General features: G+C 39.7%; 1 protein-coding gene across 1 annotated transcript in view; it reads left to right on the plus strand.

Moving 5' to 3' along the window:
- VPS41 (VPS41 subunit of HOPS complex) overlaps nt 1-17,983 on the plus strand; it is a gene marked incomplete in the record, with an annotated part of 438,130 nt that overhangs the window by 145,467 nt on the left and 274,680 nt on the right. Inside the window, 2 exon segments of the mRNA XM_073630486.1 lie at nt 4,647-4,709; nt 9,188-9,253. Of these exon segments, the coding sequence (XP_073486587.1) occupies nt 4,647-4,709; nt 9,188-9,253 (129 nt within the window).

Consider the following 17,983-nt stretch of genomic DNA (forward strand, 5'->3'; position numbering starts at 1 on the left):
GTGACATACATTACCAGAGAGCGTTATTTGTTCCTGTATAGTCTTGGGCCCACCTGTCTCACTGCTTCGGCTCCCCTTGCTCAATAGTAAAGTGCAGCTGTTTGGTGGCAAGGCTGCTACTGGGAGCCACTTTTGATCAGCCTGAACAGGGCTGGATGGATAGGCATGTCAACCAAGCTTGAGTATAGATCTACAGGCACACTGTGCATTGTCACAGCTTCCTGTAGCTCCAATTAGGAGCCAAAAGACACAAAACTTATCATGTCAGCAGGGATCTGCTTAAAGGCTTAGTGTGGTCCAAATTTAGTTCAAAACTTTTTTTCATTCTGGATGGCGTATGGGAGGGTTTTTGCCATCTGTGTCCCATTGTGAAAATTCCCCCTCACTTCCTGCCCCATAGCCAAAACAGGAAGTGAGAGTAACACTCTCATAAGTAGGAGAATCCCTGATTGTCCCTAGTGTCCCCATTGGGAGATTTCCCCTCTGATACTGCTGGTGACAACCCAAAATTTTGATTTTTCTTTTACTTTCACTTTCTGTGATAATGGTAAATAGGACAAATCAAGAGGGTGAATCTCCATAAAAGGAAACGGACAGCAATAAAAGAAACCAGACAGGTGTTCTAATCCCTCAACTCCAAATGTAAAAAATAACCTTTGCCTTTAGTTATGCTTTGGAGAAAAAAATAGGACAGTCAGGATCAGTAGGTATTTGCTGCTAATCATGAAACTTGCAATATTAAACAGGAACATGTAAATAACTTGGCATGAATCGTGGAATACATTAATAGGATTTTAGTATTAAGGTTTACAATTCCTTTAACTACTTCCTCACCTAGATGATAATGAAGGAACAGATGCAGACAGATTAAGTCCACTTTCTCCTTTTGTAAGCACATGATGCAGAATGCTCCTCCCTTTCTTAGCCTTTTGTACAGGGAATGACGAGCCTGCTATAAAAAGTACTCCATTTATAAATATGTTTGGTTATTTTTTAAATGAATACACACTACGATCTACCGTGATTGTGCACAAGTATAGGAGATTTTGGCTATTTAAAGGGATAGTTTTAGGAAAGTACAGGTATTTATTCATCTTTAAGAACTTTACCTCCAAGTAATGTGTCTCCTGCAGATAACACCATTTTACAATCTAAGGCTTCATGTACACTGCTGCTGGTAAACGGACGTTTAGGAGCAGTTGGGTGTTTTTTTTCAGCTGCCCCTGAACTCTCTTCTGTTATGTTATCAGTACATGTACACAGGGTCTTTTATAGGCAGTTGAGTTTAGAAGTATTTTTTGGAAAGCAAAAAAATACCTTCAGGACAGATGTTCAGAGGCATTTGAAACTACAAACACCTGCGACAGCTTGTAAATGCGGTAATTCATGTTTAGCCACATTTAATTTACAGGCATTTTTAATAGAGATACATGTTTTAATAGAGATATTTTTTTTGAAAAAAAAAAAAAGCTCCTAAACACAAACGAGGCATGTAAATGCGGCAAAACGGATGTTTTTAAACGTTGTTTACTATCTGTCAAGTTAAACCGTTCAGGGGATGGTTTTAAAACGTCCCGTGTACATTAAGCCTTAATGTAATAAAAAATGGAATAATTATAATATCTAACTGCAATTTTATAGTTTTTATCAGATCAGATATGCTTGTTTTTAGTAGAGCTAATGATGGTGCCAAATTTTACTAAACTCGAGAACCCTTCTCTCTAATTGTTTCACTGCACTGAACTGCTGCTTGTCATCCTGACACTTAAACCTGGAAGCACAGACGCTTATGACATCTATTTTAGCACATATCCCAGCATGCTACTCATTTCTACTCCAGACCTCCAGCAGCTTGCTCCAAAACACTGTCAGTCTTTATTGAACATTCAGTCCGTCTTCATGGCGAATGAAAGCTAGTCTTCAGTTTTCCTCGTTTTGTTTCATAGAATTTTGTCTCCTGGAAACCTAGTTAACCATCAGGCCACTAAAGGTTACTTTTATCTAAATGGAGGCAAGGGGCATAAAATGTTGGTCTTGAATACACATGAAACTATGTCATACTTGACATGTGAATAAACTGCTTTGCTGATTCAACATTGGTGTAATGCCAATTTTCCTCCGACATACTTTTATTGAAGGATAGTACCACTAAATTGTATTGGCACTCAACATCTTGACTATGACCAACTAAACTTCATGTATTGCAGTGTAGATCTGAAGTAAATGTGAGAGTCTGCAATAAAATTCAGTTGTCAGTGAGGTGTCAGAGTTTGGTATCAAAGTCCTTTGTTGGGTATCACAGGCATAAGGCTTATTTAAGTGTCAAACTGAGCAATTAAACAAAACCATCATAGGTAAGTATTAGTCATGCTTTGTATGTGCTTTCTTTATTTTGGTTGGGGCTAAAGAATTTGATTAAAAATGATTTTTTTTTGGTGAAAATTAAATATGGGCCATGAATATTTTGTGCTTTTTTTTTTCCAATCCTATTTAAGTTTTTTTGTAGAAACGTTACAGACAAAAAAAACACAACCAGGTGGGATAGCCCACTCAGGGGTGCACCAGTCAGTGTATCAAACCTACTTATACATACTTATGGCATCATAGCAGTAGAAGCATTTTCAATCCATCTTTACCATACCCTGTTGAATTTCTGCATACAACCTCTATTTGAATAAGTATCCTTCAAAGGCAAAGTAACGTTTACCAATTGCTGCCTAAAGCCAATGGAAGGTGGAGTAGGCTTTTTCCAAATGAGGGTTATTGCCTTTTTTGCATAAAAGTAACAGAAGAGTCCTCTCCACCATCATGGAGGCAAAAATCATCCACCAGACCCAGAAGCCAAATTCTTGAATTGGGGAAAAGAAGGTGCTGGCAATTGTATTAATTATATTAACCTTTTTTCCAATACTGTAAGATAGCAGGGCAAGCCCAGAAAATATGGAAATGATCCCCCATAGAGTGATCACACCTCCCAAAAGGCCAGAGAGGTTGACCAGTCAAAAAGGTCTGTATGGAGTATAGTAGACCCTATGCTATTCTTTAAATTGTATTTACCCTATCTCTAATGGCCCACACACACAATCTGAAAATCGGATGACAGATCGTGGGTTTTTTTTTTGTTTTTTTTTGTTTGCATGCTAGTCGCATATGGAGAAGTTACGAAAATTCTTGTACAACTGAATAAAAAAATCAGGAGTGATGTCATGTGTTGTAGTGTACTTCTATTGTATTTTTGGATGACAACTGTACTGATTAAACGAAAATCGTACGATTTGGTATCATAATAGAACATTTTTCGTGTTTGATCGGAGAATATCGAATGAACTGTTGTGGTCTGCTCTTGAAAGCTCTGTACTAACGATCTGATTATCGTACGATCGCTTTGAAATCGGTATTTTTCATCCGATTTTCGGATCGTGTGTACGGTCCATAAGGGAGGTTAGATACTTGAAAGGGTAATCCCATACATTTTCCCAATCACTGTCATCAAAATATTTAGTGTTTATTATAGGCAACACTCAAGCTAAGCCCTTACATTCTTTAATGTTTTCCAGGTTTGCTTTAGCCCCTTTGTTGTAAAAAAAAAAAAAAAAGTCAGTTTACAGGGCTTAGTAGCCAAAGCCATAGTTTACGCGGACGTGGATACCTTCTCCCTCCCCCTCCCATCCCTTCAGAAGTATAGCTTAATTCTTATTTTTTATGGGAAAAATTGCATACATTTTACAATGAGTAGGAGGATTGTTAGTTTTTAATAGCAAGTGGCCAATAATTGTAGGACAGTTGGTTCGAGCAATGTAGGTTTGGAGGATAGCTGATACAAGTAACCAGGGTTTACAGGACAAGCTTTTTTAAAAGGAGGAAGTATACGATTTGGAGAAGACCCATGGAGTTTGCTGAACTATTTTTCAAAATGGATGAGGTGTCTTACTCTGTTAGTGTGAAAGTATTTAGATCTCTAATGGATGACATCCTATCTGCACTCTCAATACTGGAAATTAAAAGTAGTCTTTAAATAGCGTATCATTTTAACTGAATGAAGTTCTTATTTAAATAAGTTTAAGTCAATGAAACCACAAAGCTCCTGATTCACTCCCTGGTTATCTCTCGCCTTGACTACTGAAACTCCCTCCTCATTGGCTTACCTTTAAATAGACTATCCCCCCTTCAGTCCGTCATGAATGCTGCTGCCAGACTCATTCACCTTACAAACCGCACAGTGTCTGCTACCCCTCTCTGCCAATCCCTCCATTGGCTGCCACTTGCCCAAAGAATTAAATTCAAAATACTAACAATAAGTTACAAAGCCATCCACAACTCTGCCCCCAGCTACATCACTAGCCTAGTCTCAAAATACCAACCTAATCTCCCTCTTTGTTCCCCCCAAGACCTCCTGCTCTCTAGCTCCATCACCTCCTCCCATATCTGCCTCCAGGACTTCTCCCGAGCCTCGCCCATCCTCTGGAATTCGCTAGCCCAATCTGCCACTGTCCCCAAATGTATCCACTTTTAGGCGATCCTTGAAAACTTTCCACTTCAGAGAAGCCTATCCTGCCTCCATCTAACAAAAAAAACAAAAAAGTCAATTACGGTAATATGTACCAGTCATGTACAGTAAATGCCAATGTTTTTATTCCTGTGTATAGGTGCAAGTGTTTGGACTGTATTCAAGAGAAGGATTGCATGAAATTTTTGACTGTCCAATAAAGGTGAGTGCTGTTATGACCTCTAAAATCCAAATGAGATCAATCTTCTAATTAAAATATTGCCTATCCGTTGTATTTTAGGCATAAATACACATGTCTAAATGGGACATTTGTCCTGTAACCCTGTGATTTTGTTAGTTGGTCTGTGCGGGCTTGGATGGATGCTTGAATGGGACATTGAGAAAAGCTGTGTCTGTCTGTAAGACATAAGCAGAGGATGCATTCAGTCTTGTTTCCCACCTTGTCATCCTGAACTTGTTCTGCAAGCAGAATGGTTGTATGGAAACCTACTCGTAATGTACATATGACAAATGTGGATAGTAAAAAAATGTCTCCAGGTGATAAAATACAAACACAAATGTAAAGGCATTATAAACCTAACTATCTACACCTAGTGTTTTTCACCTGCATGAGATGTACAGTGATCATGTAGTTTCATGGTGCTATTTATTGCCTTGTACACACAGCCTATAGTCGAGTAAATTTGCACATTCCTTTGTCAACACTTTGTGTTCAAACATGAGACCATGTGCAAGGTGATGCATGACCTCTGTAGTGTGTGGACTGACATTTCCTGTGAGGAAACAAAATATCCCACAATTCCTGGGTCTCTGCCTAGTGTTCTGCAGGTAAAATCTGCACAGTAATTACATCTGGCACAGCCACAAGCAGTCAGAATTGAAGAGAATAGGGGTTTTCATCACATTAGCACTCCCATATTTGTGATGCAACACAGAGTAAATGGTAAGGCATGGATTGGATGCTGTGTGACTCAGGACAAGAAGTTGCCTGTCCCTTGAGTGAACAAGCTAGTAGAATAAATACATAGGTAGGGGAATCTATCAGTCATGACATTACAAACTGCAGCCACAACATGTGAGTCCATCATTACAAGGTAAGGCAAACATTTGACACAGGGACTATAACTACACTAATACCTAGCTAAAAGAAGAAAAAACATTTGAAAATGTACAATGCCTTTTAAAGAATATATAAAATGACCAACCTAAATGATGGTGCTATCATTTTAGAAATTTTTTTTAATTCTAATAGAAAAAAAGGATGTGATAACATTTGTTTCAGAGCAATTTAGAACATTTAACACCGTTCCCAAAACTTTAGAATATACATTTATAAATTATTTTTATTTTTCGCCTATCTAGTCTAGTGGCAGCAATCCGTAGGTTATCAGGGGACCATACTCTGCTAGATGACAGCTAGTGCCACAGTTAATAGAGTTGAACATTGAATCATGCTCTATTTATATCTTATTTTATGTTCCCTTTATGCAAGGAGGTATAACATTAAGAGGTTTTAAAACCAGACAATTCATAGTTCTTTGCTGATGTCAGTTAGATGTAATTCCTCAAATGCTGTTCAATAGTTTGTATATCATTTGTAGCATAACTTTCAAGTACATTAGGCTTTGATTGAAAATGATGGAAATATCTCCTGCATGTAAAACTATAAGCTGATATAATCACAGAAAATCATTAGTTATTGTACTGCTCTTTCTGCTTTATTTCCAGCTCTTAAATTTCCAATAAAACATAATGCTGTTCCATAAATACAGCATTGCTCGATAATGATTGCAGCTGTTTTGATATCTTTTTCTATTGCTGAGAGTTGGTGAATAGAGTTGTGCATTTCTAACAGTGCCTTACTTTGAAAAGACACCTGTTATAATAACGTTTATAGCCACAGAAGCATTCAAAATGCAGCCATTTGTTAGAAAAAAGGAAAAAAGTGTAGTGGTCAACACAAACAGAAAATGACATAGCTTGACTCAATTTTGAATGCTTTACCAATCGCGCTAGCTTGTGAGTGATGAGTATTTACTTATAATTATTATTATTATTATAAGCATGTACTCCCACAACACCAACAGCATAATAAAGTATACTGTATGTCTAGCGAAAACTTTATTTTTACGAGGGGCGTTCAAGACAAACCAGGACTTTTGAGTTTATATTATAAAAGAAACATTTTCAAGGAATGCATTTATTTATCCACATACTCCCCTGGTACATTTATACACTTATCCCAGCGTTTAATGCCTGGAAAGCTTCGTCAGTACGCCTGAACTATCCTAGGACAGCTTGCTTCGCTTTGTCATCAGTGCTAAAATGCTGACCTCTGAGTAACTCTTTAAGACCCTGTTCACACTGGGGTGCTTTTCAGGCATTAGGCATTATAGCGCTAAAAATGGTGCCTGAAAAGCACCGCTCAAGCCAGCCCAGTGTGAAAGCCCAAATGCTTTTCACACTGGAGTGGTGCACTTGCAGGACAGGAAAAGTCCTGCAAGTAACATCTTTGGGGCAGTGCGGAAGGGGTGTATGCACCCCTCCCAAAACGCCCTGTCCATTGAAATAGTTGTTGGGAAGATGGATGGAGCCAAATACAGGGCAATCTTACATGAAAACCTGTTAGTCTGCAAAAGACTTGAGCTTGGGGCAGAGGTTCACCTTCCAGCAGGACAATGGCCCTAAACATACAGCCAGAACTTAAATGGAATGGTTTGGATCAAAGCACATTCATGTGTTTGAATGGCCCATTCAAAGTCCAGACCTAAATCCAATTGAGAATCGGTGGCAAGACTTGAGAATTGCTGTTCACAGACCTTCACCATCCTGTCAGCCTGACAGAGCTTGAGCTATTTTGCAAAGAATGGGCAAAATTGTCACTCTCTAGATGTGCAAAGCTGGTAGGGACATCCCCAAAAAAGCTGGCAGCTTTAATTGCAGCGAAAGGTGGTTTTACAAAGTATTGGTTCAGGGGGGCTGAATACAAATGCACGCCACACTTTTCACATTTATTTGTAAAAAAAAAATTGAAAACCATTTATCATTTAACTTCCACTTCACAATTATGTGCCACTTTGTGTTGGTCTATCACATAAGATCAGAATAAAATACATTTACATTTTTGGTTGTAACATTACAAAATGTGGAAAATTTCAATGGGGTATGAGCACTATACATGCTAGAGTGAGGAAAGGTTGGAACCTATAGTCTCACCAGATATGCATTGGGGAATATCTCCAACAGCAACACAACAGAAATACTTTTTTTAAATTTTTTTTTATTTTGCAGAGTAGAGGAAGCTAGAATCCCTGTAATTGTTTGTGTCCCTGCTACAGTTTTTTATTCAATACATTTTAATGGTAATAATGCACTAGGCATTTGCGCCTTCCTGTGTGTTTTTACATTTTACACACTCCATGCAAAACTAAAACAATAGAAAGATTAGCTGGCGTACACTTTGTTATGGGAAAAATATAGGATGTTGGTCATAGATGTCTCACCTGCTCAGTAGCCTTTTATTGCACTGAAGATATCTTCTGCGTTTTTCCGTCAGCTTGTCTGTTGTCTAATTATTTTAAACGGAGACGACGTGGGCCTTAAAGTGAAACTACACTGTATCTCAGCACCACAAACTAAAAGTGCTATTTTAATTTATTTTTAATATTTAAAGCATGGGTGCTCAACCTGTGGCCCTCCAGCTGTTGCGGAACTACAAGTCCTATGAGGCATTGCAAGGCTGACAGTTACAAGCATGACTTGTAGTTCCGCAACAGCTGGAGGACCACAAGTTGAGAACCCATAATTAAAGCAAACCCATCCATCCATGTCTCTATGCTTTATTTTGCTGAGAAATCACCTAGAAAAACACTCCCTAGCATTTCTGGCTGTGACCATCTTGAGTAAGGGCAGATAATTCATATAGCAATTACTTCCTGGAATCCATATGCCCTTAGCTCATGCAGGCAGGAGGGTATGCTTAGCTGAGAAAACCCCTTCTCCCCTTCCGAAGACTCCTTGGATGTATGACACCATGTGTCCATGCATGGAAACTATGAAATAACTAAAGAAATGTTAAAAAAAGGTTTAAAATAAGTAAATACGATATACATTACTTTCCTGTCTATTTACTAATACTAGCAAAATAAGGATTAAAATTAGTCTATTGATTGAGAGAGTGAAGTTCCACTTTACAAAATGTATTCAAGACTGAAAAACGAAAGTGTATGTAAAGCATATCTTTTTTTTTTTTTTTTTTGATTAGCGTAGGGCAGCCATTTTCAACCCGGGTTCCAGCAAAGCTTGCTAGGTCTTTCTTGAACTGAGGCTGATTGACCTTTCATTTGGTGGTGTTTGCCTTTTTCTAGGGCACTGGGGAGTGAAAACTCCACTGTCAGGTTTTTGTTTGCCAGGTGTGTTCTGATTGAATCAATTTAATTTCACTTCGCTTCTTGTCTTATTTATACAACAGGAAGTGAAAGATCTCTCCAAAGTGAGGGAAACCCCTACCTAGACAGTTGTCACTGGCACAAGTGCCACTAGATTTCTCCTCTTTACATGTTCTAGGTTAAATGTGTTAGCAGTGGTTCAAATTGGGTAGTGCAACACAAAGCAAAGCAATTTGTTGTGCTAATTTAGCCTTGGTGTTTATCATTTTCTCAACATGTGTAATCTTTTTAGATTGTTGCCGTTCATCCTCAATTTGGAAAATCTAACTGTAAGCAGTTTGTCACCGGAGGAAACAAGGTAGGTTCTTTGCATTTTTCATTTATTATTCTCAACATTTCCCTTCAAACAATTAATTGGCTGTAAAGAAAGGATGGACATTAGAACTGGGCTTTCACAATCAATTTCCATAGTGACCATCGCCCCCCAGTGCAAAAAGAACTGACAGCTTGGCTTGAACGCAGTTTAGGGAACAAGGGCTATGGATACCATTCTACATCCAGCTCTCCTGTGAATGCAGTTTGACCACTAAAAGGTTTTACCCCCTTCTTGACCAGACAATTTTTTGCTAATTAGCACTGTGCTACTTTAATTGGCAATCGCTTGGTCATGAAACACTTTAACCAAATTAAATTTATATATATTTTTTCACACAAATAGAGCTTTCTTTTGGTGGCATAATCACCACTAGGTTTTTATTTTTTATTGTATGAAGGAAAAAAGACAGAAAATGTAAATAAAATTTCTACGTTGTTATAAAACTTATCCAATAAATTCATATGTCTTCATAAATGTAGGCCAAAATGTATTCTTCTACATGTCACAAGTGCTGGCAGTGATTGAAGCTGATCCTGCTAGCACTGCGTTTTTGGGAACACTGATATTGGGGACACTAGTATAGTTCTGATCGTGATCAAGACACATACATACAGATACTATACTAATAATGGCATTGTTCAGCAACTTATAGTGTGACTGTGATAGTGTGGAGGGCAATCTGACACTGGCTGGGGTGGGGGGCACTGACTAGTGACATGAATACAGTGACCAGTGATAATACTGTATACCGTCACTGTACTAATGGCACTGGCTGGGTGACGGGGGTGATCAGGAGGTCAATCAAGGTTATAACTGTGTGCCTAACAACTGTATGCAAGCTACTTGTACTCACTGATCTGGCTGGGTTTCTCTCCTTGCTTTCATTTCTAAATGGCAGGGAGAAATCCAGCCACAGCCTGTGTTTACAGAGATCTGGGCTGTAGTTGGCCACAGCCAATCAGCAGGTATACAGCCATAATTTTTGGCTGTAACCTGCTGACAGTCTTGTGCTGTGTCCAATCACAGCACAGGTGAGCACGTGCGGGGGTGGGGTGGGGGGGGGTTGTGTATGCCCACCCAAAACATGTTCTTTAGGTTCCATTCAGATGTTTTGCATGCATTAGTGTGCTTAAGTGCCACCTATTTTCAGTGGAAACAATGTGTTGCTAAAAATGGTGCATGTCCATTTTCTGGTCTATTGTTGTGCATTGGCTGTCCATTCAAATTAATGAGGAATCCCAATGCATTATACATTAACGCACTGTAATGGACTGGCTTGGTATGAGTGAGCCCTTAAGTTTTAAAAAGAGGAGGGAAGAATTAGAACCCCTGTCGGGATTTTACTGCTATCTGGGGCTCTGTTAAGGGGATTTGTCTGAAATAGCTGCAGCAGAAATGTAGCAATAAAGTACTGACAGGGGTACTAACCATCTCCTATTGTAAAAGCATTTTGTATTGCGCTAACTGACAATAGGTGAGGGGAGAGCTCCCTAATGGTTCCCACAAGATAGCAGTAAAATATATACAGTAGTTCTAATCCCTTCCTTTTCTATCCAAAACTAAACATAAAAAAACATTTTGGGCTGTACATACAAGTTTAATATAAGTGTGTAAAAATTTTCTGTATAAAAGCTTTCATATGCTGTTTGTATATGTTGGTATGTCTATTCAGCCACCTGTCATCTATGAACATACTCTGCTTAAAGTTGTTTTTCCATTTATTAGGTATAATAGAATATTTTTGTTGCTGCTGTTAATCACATCACTTCCAAACCATGATAAATGTACATAACACCTAGCACAAATAAAAAGCCAGAAATGTAACATATGGTCGGTCTCGGTGGGTCTTAAATTATCTGTACAAGAACCATCAGAATGTTCAATAAAACTACATAAATGTGTTGAAAAGCAAATGTCAAGCAAGGTAAAGATAACAACGTACGCATTATAGTAAGATATAAGCACTTGCTGTAAATCAGCTTTTAACCTTCTTCAAGGACAGTTTATAATCATACTTTATGCAACACAGAACATTTTAAATATGGGGGTTCAACTGCCACACTGCTCTGTGTTTACAGCTAATGCGGTTTTGGATTCCTAGTGAGCGATTAGACCCAAAAGTAATAGATCATTGGCCAATATTATCATCTGCTAAAAAATACTTTCTCATTGTTTGCTACTGGGTTTTCTTTTTTTTTTTTTTTTTTCAAGTAATTCTACCAGCAGTAGGAGGAGCGAGACCTCTCTTGCTGCTGGGTCACACAAGGAACCATTAAAATGTAATTTAAAGTGTGTGTGTGTATATGTATGCGTGTGTGTATATATATATGTATGTGTGTGTGTGTGTATGTGTGTGTGTATATATATATATATATATATATATATATATATATATATATATATATATATATATATATATATATATATATATATATATATTAATATTGCAATCTATCCACGTTTTTTGTTTTTCGGATAGAGTAGGAAAAGGTTAAAACTACTACGTTGATATGTTTTTCTGTCTGTATACCATCTTTTCCAATTTTCTTTTACTTCCTGTCCCAGAGACACAACAGGAGGGTAGAGAAAATCTGTGAAGGGCATTCCCATCTTAAACAGTTGTTCCCATTTGAAAGAATTACCTGGGGGAAAAAAAACACAATCAGGAGGCAGCAGTATCCCCTCCTGCACTAACAGTGGGAGCGTCTTAAAGGGATAGAAATTGCCTGGTGTGTGCGGTAAGTACAGCATGCAGGGATCAAGTGTGCGCTACATACAGAGTGCCTGGTTTAGGGGTGCGCTGCATACAGAGTGCAGGGTTCAAGAGTGCGCTGTATACAGAGTACAGGGGTGCCCCCTTTTCCCCCAAATCGCCTTATCCCCAGTGCCGTATTCAACTCTTATCCCCAGTGCCGTATTCAACTCTTATCCCCAGTGCCGTATTCAACTCTTATCCCCAGTGCCGTATTCAACTCTTATCCCCAGTGCCGTATTCTGCTTTTATCCCCTGTGCCGTATTCTGCTTTTATCCCCTGTGCCGTATTCTGCTCTTATCCCCTGTGCCGTATTCTGCTCTTATCCCCTGTGCCGTATTCTGCTCTTATCCCCTGTGCCGTATTCTGCTCTTATCCCCTGTGCCGTATTCTGCTCTTATCCCCTGTGCCGTATTCTGCTCTTATCCCCTGTGCCGTATTCTGCTCTTATCCCCTGTGCCGTATTCTGCTCTTATCCCCTGTGCCGTATTCTGCTCTTATCCCCTGTGCCGTATTCTGCTCTTATCCCCTGTGCCGTATTCTGCTCTTATCCCCTGTGCCGTATTCTGCTCTTATCCCCTGTGCCGTATTCTGCTCTTATCCCCTGTGCCGTATTCTGCTCTTATCCCCTGTGCCGTATTCTGCTCTTATCCCCTGTGCCGTATTCTGCTCTTATCCCCTGTGCCGTATTCTGCTCTTATCCCCTGTGCCGTATTCTGCTCTTATCCCCTGTGCCGTATTCTGCTCTTATCCCCTGTGCCGTATTCTGCTCTTATCCCCTGTGCCGTATTCTGCTCTTATCCCCTGTGCCGTATTCTGCTCTTATCCCCTGTGCCGTATTCTGCTCTTATCCCCTGTGCCGTATTCTGCTCTTATCCCCAAATCTCCCCCCTTGACAGTACCTGATAGAGAACTGGGGCTGCAGAAGAGCAGGATAAATTACTCAGGAGGAATGTGTAGTGTAGCTTTGGGGCCGTGGGAACAGGGTTCAGGAACTGTTGCCACCACACAAGCACGCGGTTCCAACCACCTATCAATGCCGATAGGCAGCAGGAGGAGCACAGTTGAGATCACTTCATGGCAGGAACTGGAGGAGCAGGATCTGTGGTCGCTTGCTTCTTCCACCACCAGCTTCAGCCTACTTCTATTTAAAGATAATCCCAACGGGCTCCAAACTCTGGATAAGTGGCTCCTGGTGCTGCATCAAGCTGTCACGGGGTTCTTTCTTGCACTTGCAAAGCCAACACTAACCTGCCTGAAAAAAAAAGGACTGATTTTAACTGATATAAAATCTGTCCAACGGACGTTTACTGACAGCTGTAAAAATCATTGATTTTTTACAAACTGTCAGTAAATTTAGTGACGGTTGGCGACACATAGAAACCAATCCGCTTCCAGGTGTTTTTTTGTCAAAGCAAAATTGAATAAGCTGAAGTTAGAAGCTGATTGGCTACCATGCAGAGCTGCACCATATTTTGTACTTTCTAGTTTTAGTAAATAAACCCAATATGTACTTCTGTTTAGTCCGTTTTTTAATTCATACACTTGTTCTAGACACCATATGAAGTCTTAACTTTGTACTTTTTTCTATTGTCATAAAAGCAGTACAGCTAGGTCAGGAATGTGAATAAGGAAGGAACTGCAAGATCAACATCATGATTAGGGTCACCTCTGTGCCCTCCCTGCCAGTCATCAAGCTCTATTTGTTGGATTTACAGTATGCCAACATTCAGTGTGGTAAAACGTGATTGGCTAACAGTGGTGCCTCTTCCCAGGCTGAATACAGCTGTGAAGAGGTTGGAGGAATCTAGGACAGATACTTTTTCTAACTTGAATTAAAATGAAACTAACATCCAATTTAGTTTTCACAAGGCATGCATGCTAAGTAATATAAAAGTGTAACATTTATAAACCTTTTAGAGATTACAGTACTCCTTGCCTTCCTTTATCCTTTTTCTACATTAATTTCTAAAAAGATAGAGTCCTCTTTGTCCAGGCATCATCCAGCCTCTATTTCCTGGACTGAAATGCTGGCTCAGAGATGACAGTCATGTAAATTCAGGTTCTTGTTCTATTCTGATACATATCAGACATGTTGGACCCTCACCTTTTGACTGGGGTAGAGAAAGTGCTTCCTATGCCTGCAGCATACTTAACGTTATCTCCTTTTGGCAAAGTAATTTGATGGGAGCTCAAGCACTTCTTTTTAACCACCTCCCACCCGTGGTATAGACAAATGACGGCGGGCGGGGTGTTCTGATTTTCAGACCTGTAAGGTTACTAAAAGGCTCACTTTATATTTGTTTAAATTAAAGTAATTGTAAAGTCTCGTTTATTTTTTATTTAAAAATAACAAAACATGATATTCTTACCTGCTCTGTTGCAGTGGATTTACACAGAGCAGCCCGGATCCTCCTCCTTCTCAGGTCTATCTTCTGTGCTCCTGGCCCCTTCCTCCTGTCGAGTCCCCCCACCGCAAGTAGCCGCAGCCCACCCCTCTCTCTCCTAATTGGCTAGCTGACTTTGACAGCAGCGTGAGCCAGTGGCGCCGCTGCTGTGTCTGAGCCAATCAGGAGGGAGGGTCTCGGACGGCAGAGACACTCGTGGACATCGCTGGATAGAGAGGGGGCTCAGGTAATGCATAGAATGCATTAAGATGATAAACCTTCTGACTTTACAACCTCTTTAAATTAGATTCCTTTATATACACCAGCCACTTACATTTTAACAGTGTTATCTAATTTCATTGCAATGGCAGAGCAACTAATTTAAAGCCCTTACCTGCAATTTTTTTTTTTTTTTTTTTTTGTGCCCACTCCCTTCCCTGGCCACAGCTTTATGCTGCTTGCATAGAGAGGAACCTGGGCTTCTGTTACATTGTGGGAAGGTATTTTTTTTTTTTTTTTTTTTTTTTAATGCTCCGACCACTTTAGCTCTGGAATGCTTGTAAGAAACATTGGCTTCACGCGGATCCTGGCAATGTCAAGGAACAAGGGTTTACTTGCAGAAAAGGGGTTGTGGGTGTGTTTTTGTTTTTCATTTTAATTTTTTTCCAGTTTAGGTGCAAATGAGCTGTTGAACGGTTGATGTTAGTCTTTGCTGTCTTAGTATGTAAAACTCTTCAGTTCTAGAACAGCATAGTTTAAATAGAGATACAGTGGAGTGATTTGTAGTTCCCTTTCTGTTTGGCAAGTAACCCCCGTCCCACCCCACCTTTTTTTCCTGCATACTAGCCATTTAACAGGGGCCAACACTATATTTTCAAAATAATGACAATCGGGCATTTTGTAGTATGTAGGGACACAAAAATGCCAGAGAAGAAATACGCTGTGTTTTGTAAACTTAGAAATGTCAGTGTGTAAATGCTTTTGGAATTACATGCCACTGAGTGGGCTGATTTAGCTTGACCTGTTTAAAGCTACAAGCAAAATACATTTTCTTCCTGTAATTATTATGAACAGTTGTGTGCGTTTGGGTATGCTTGGCCCTCTAGCATTAGTGGGTCAAAAAGATAGCAAGGAACATTTTATAATGTGGATAGGCATATAAATAAAGCAGCATGCTTTTAACCATGTCTGCACCTCGGTACTACAGTGATGTAAATTTATCTGGAGGTTGTTTGGCCACTTAAACATTCTGCATGCTGTCACAACACCAGCAAAAAAAAACTCACATTTGAAAGGTTTCTTCATAACAAATAAAAGTATTCTGTGCGCTGTCCCCGGTTTATTAGTGGGCCATTGGGTGATTTTTTTTTATTAGGGAAAGATCTAGCAATTAAAAATTTGATGTGTGTTCAACACATGCATACACATTTAAAGAAATTGGGGTCAAGCATATCAAATAAATAAAATGTCTATTCTTAGCTTCAATTCTCCATTTTATCAATTTATGTTACTTATGTCTCTTAAAGGATCCATCTGGGGCTAACTTTCAGAAGCATATGGTCTCCTTGACTTTACTGTTGGGGTTCTAGTAACTCTGCGCCTATAGATAGTGCTGGAAGGTTACTGCTCTTAGATGCTTAGTCATTGGTAAAATGATTTCTGATGACCAGAATTCATTGATTTCTAAATACTCACAGGCCACATTTACCAACAGCTGCATGCATCCTTGACAATTATGTGATGAATTTGCATAGCTATGTAACCTGGGCTATAGCTGATGACTAGGGAACTTCTTCCTTTGTTGGTGCTGTATGATCTTTGTGGAAATTTGATATCTATTTTAACCACTTGCCGACCAGTCGCCGTCATTATACGGCGGCAGGTCGGCTCGTTCCCACGAATCGCCGTAGCTGTACGCCGGCTCCTTTAAGATCCATAGCAGGTGTGTGGCCGCTGCACGGTGGGGGACCCGATGTGTATGGCCGGCGTCTGCGATGTCCGGGAAAGAGAGCCAGAACTGGGATCTGTCAATGTAAACAAACCCCCGTTCTGACAGAGGAAGAGAGAGAGACCTGCTGTTCCTAGTGATTAGGAACAGCGATCTCTCTCCTCCTTCTGTCAGTCCCATCCCCCCACAGTTAGAAACTCCTCCCAGGGAACACATATAACCCCTTGATCACCCCCTAGTGTTAACCCCTCCCTGCCAGTGACATTTACTCAGTAATCGGTTCCTTTTTTATAGCACTGATCGCTGTATAAATGTCAATGGTTCCAAAAAAGTGTCAAGCGTTTCTGATCTGTCCGCCACAATGTCGCAGTCCTGCCAAAAATCGCAGATCGCTGCCATTACTAGTAAAAAAAAAAAAAATATAAGAAAATCGCAGTAAATCTATCCCCTATTTTGTAGACGCTATAACTTTTGCACAAACCAATCAATATATGCTTATTGTAATTTTTTTTTACCAAAAATATGTAGAAGAATACATATTGTCCTAAACTGATGAAGAAATTTTTTTTTTGGGGGGGGGATATTTAATACAGCACAGTGGTGTAGTGGTAGCACTCTCGCCTAGCAGTAAGAAGGGTCGCTGGTTCGAATCCCAACCACGACACTACCTGCCTGGAGTTTGCATGTTCTCCCTGTGCCTGCGTGGGTTTCCTCCGGGTACTCCGGTTTCCTCCCACACTCCAAAGACATGCTGGTAGGTTAATTGGATCCTGTCTAAATTGTCGCTAGTATGTATGAATGTGTTAGGGACCTTAGATTGTAAGCTCCTTGAGGGTAGGGACTGATGTGAATGTAAAATGTATATGTAAAGCGCTGCGTAAATTGACGGCGCTATATAAGTACCTGAAATAAATAAAATAAAATAAAAAATAAATATAGCAAAAAGTAAAAAATACTGTTTTTTGTTTTTTTGTTTTTTTCAAAATTGTCGCTCTTTTTTGTTTTATAGAGCAAAAAATAAAAATCGCAGAGGTGATCAAATACCACCAAAAGAAAGCTCTATTTGTGGGGAAAAAAGCGTTGTCAATTTTGTTTTGGTACAATGTCGCACGACCGCGCAATTGTCAGTTAAAGCTATGCAGTGCCTTAGCGCAAAAAATGGCCTGGTCATTAAGGGGAAAGTCTTCCGATCTGAGTGGCTAAAGAGTGATTTTATTTTATTGCTGTAATTGTATTTGACATTTACAGTATTATACAAATTGTGACAGAGGCCCTGTCACTGTATGTACTGAGCAGAGAAAGCTGCATCTTTTGGCTTTCTCCAGATTCTGTAGTTCTGGATCGAAACTTTAAATTCTGTGTCTGGGTTTTGCAAGACGCCTGCAATCTGTGTGAGTACACAGGTATGCAGGGTCGTTATATACTCAGGTCTGAGGATAGTTTAGAGCAGTGATGGCAAACTTTGGCACCCCAGATTTTTTGGAATTACATTTCCCATAATACTCAGCTACACTGCAACATGCATGAGCATCATGGAAAATGTAGTTTCAAAACATCTGGGGTGCCAATGTTTGCCCTCAGTGGCATAGATCGTCTCGTTTTGAGACCATTCCATCTCCCATAC

This window comes from Aquarana catesbeiana, linkage group LG05, assembly GCF_042186555.1.
Source record: "Aquarana catesbeiana isolate 2022-GZ linkage group LG05, ASM4218655v1, whole genome shotgun sequence".
NCBI lineage: Eukaryota > Metazoa > Chordata > Amphibia > Anura > Ranidae > Aquarana > Aquarana catesbeiana.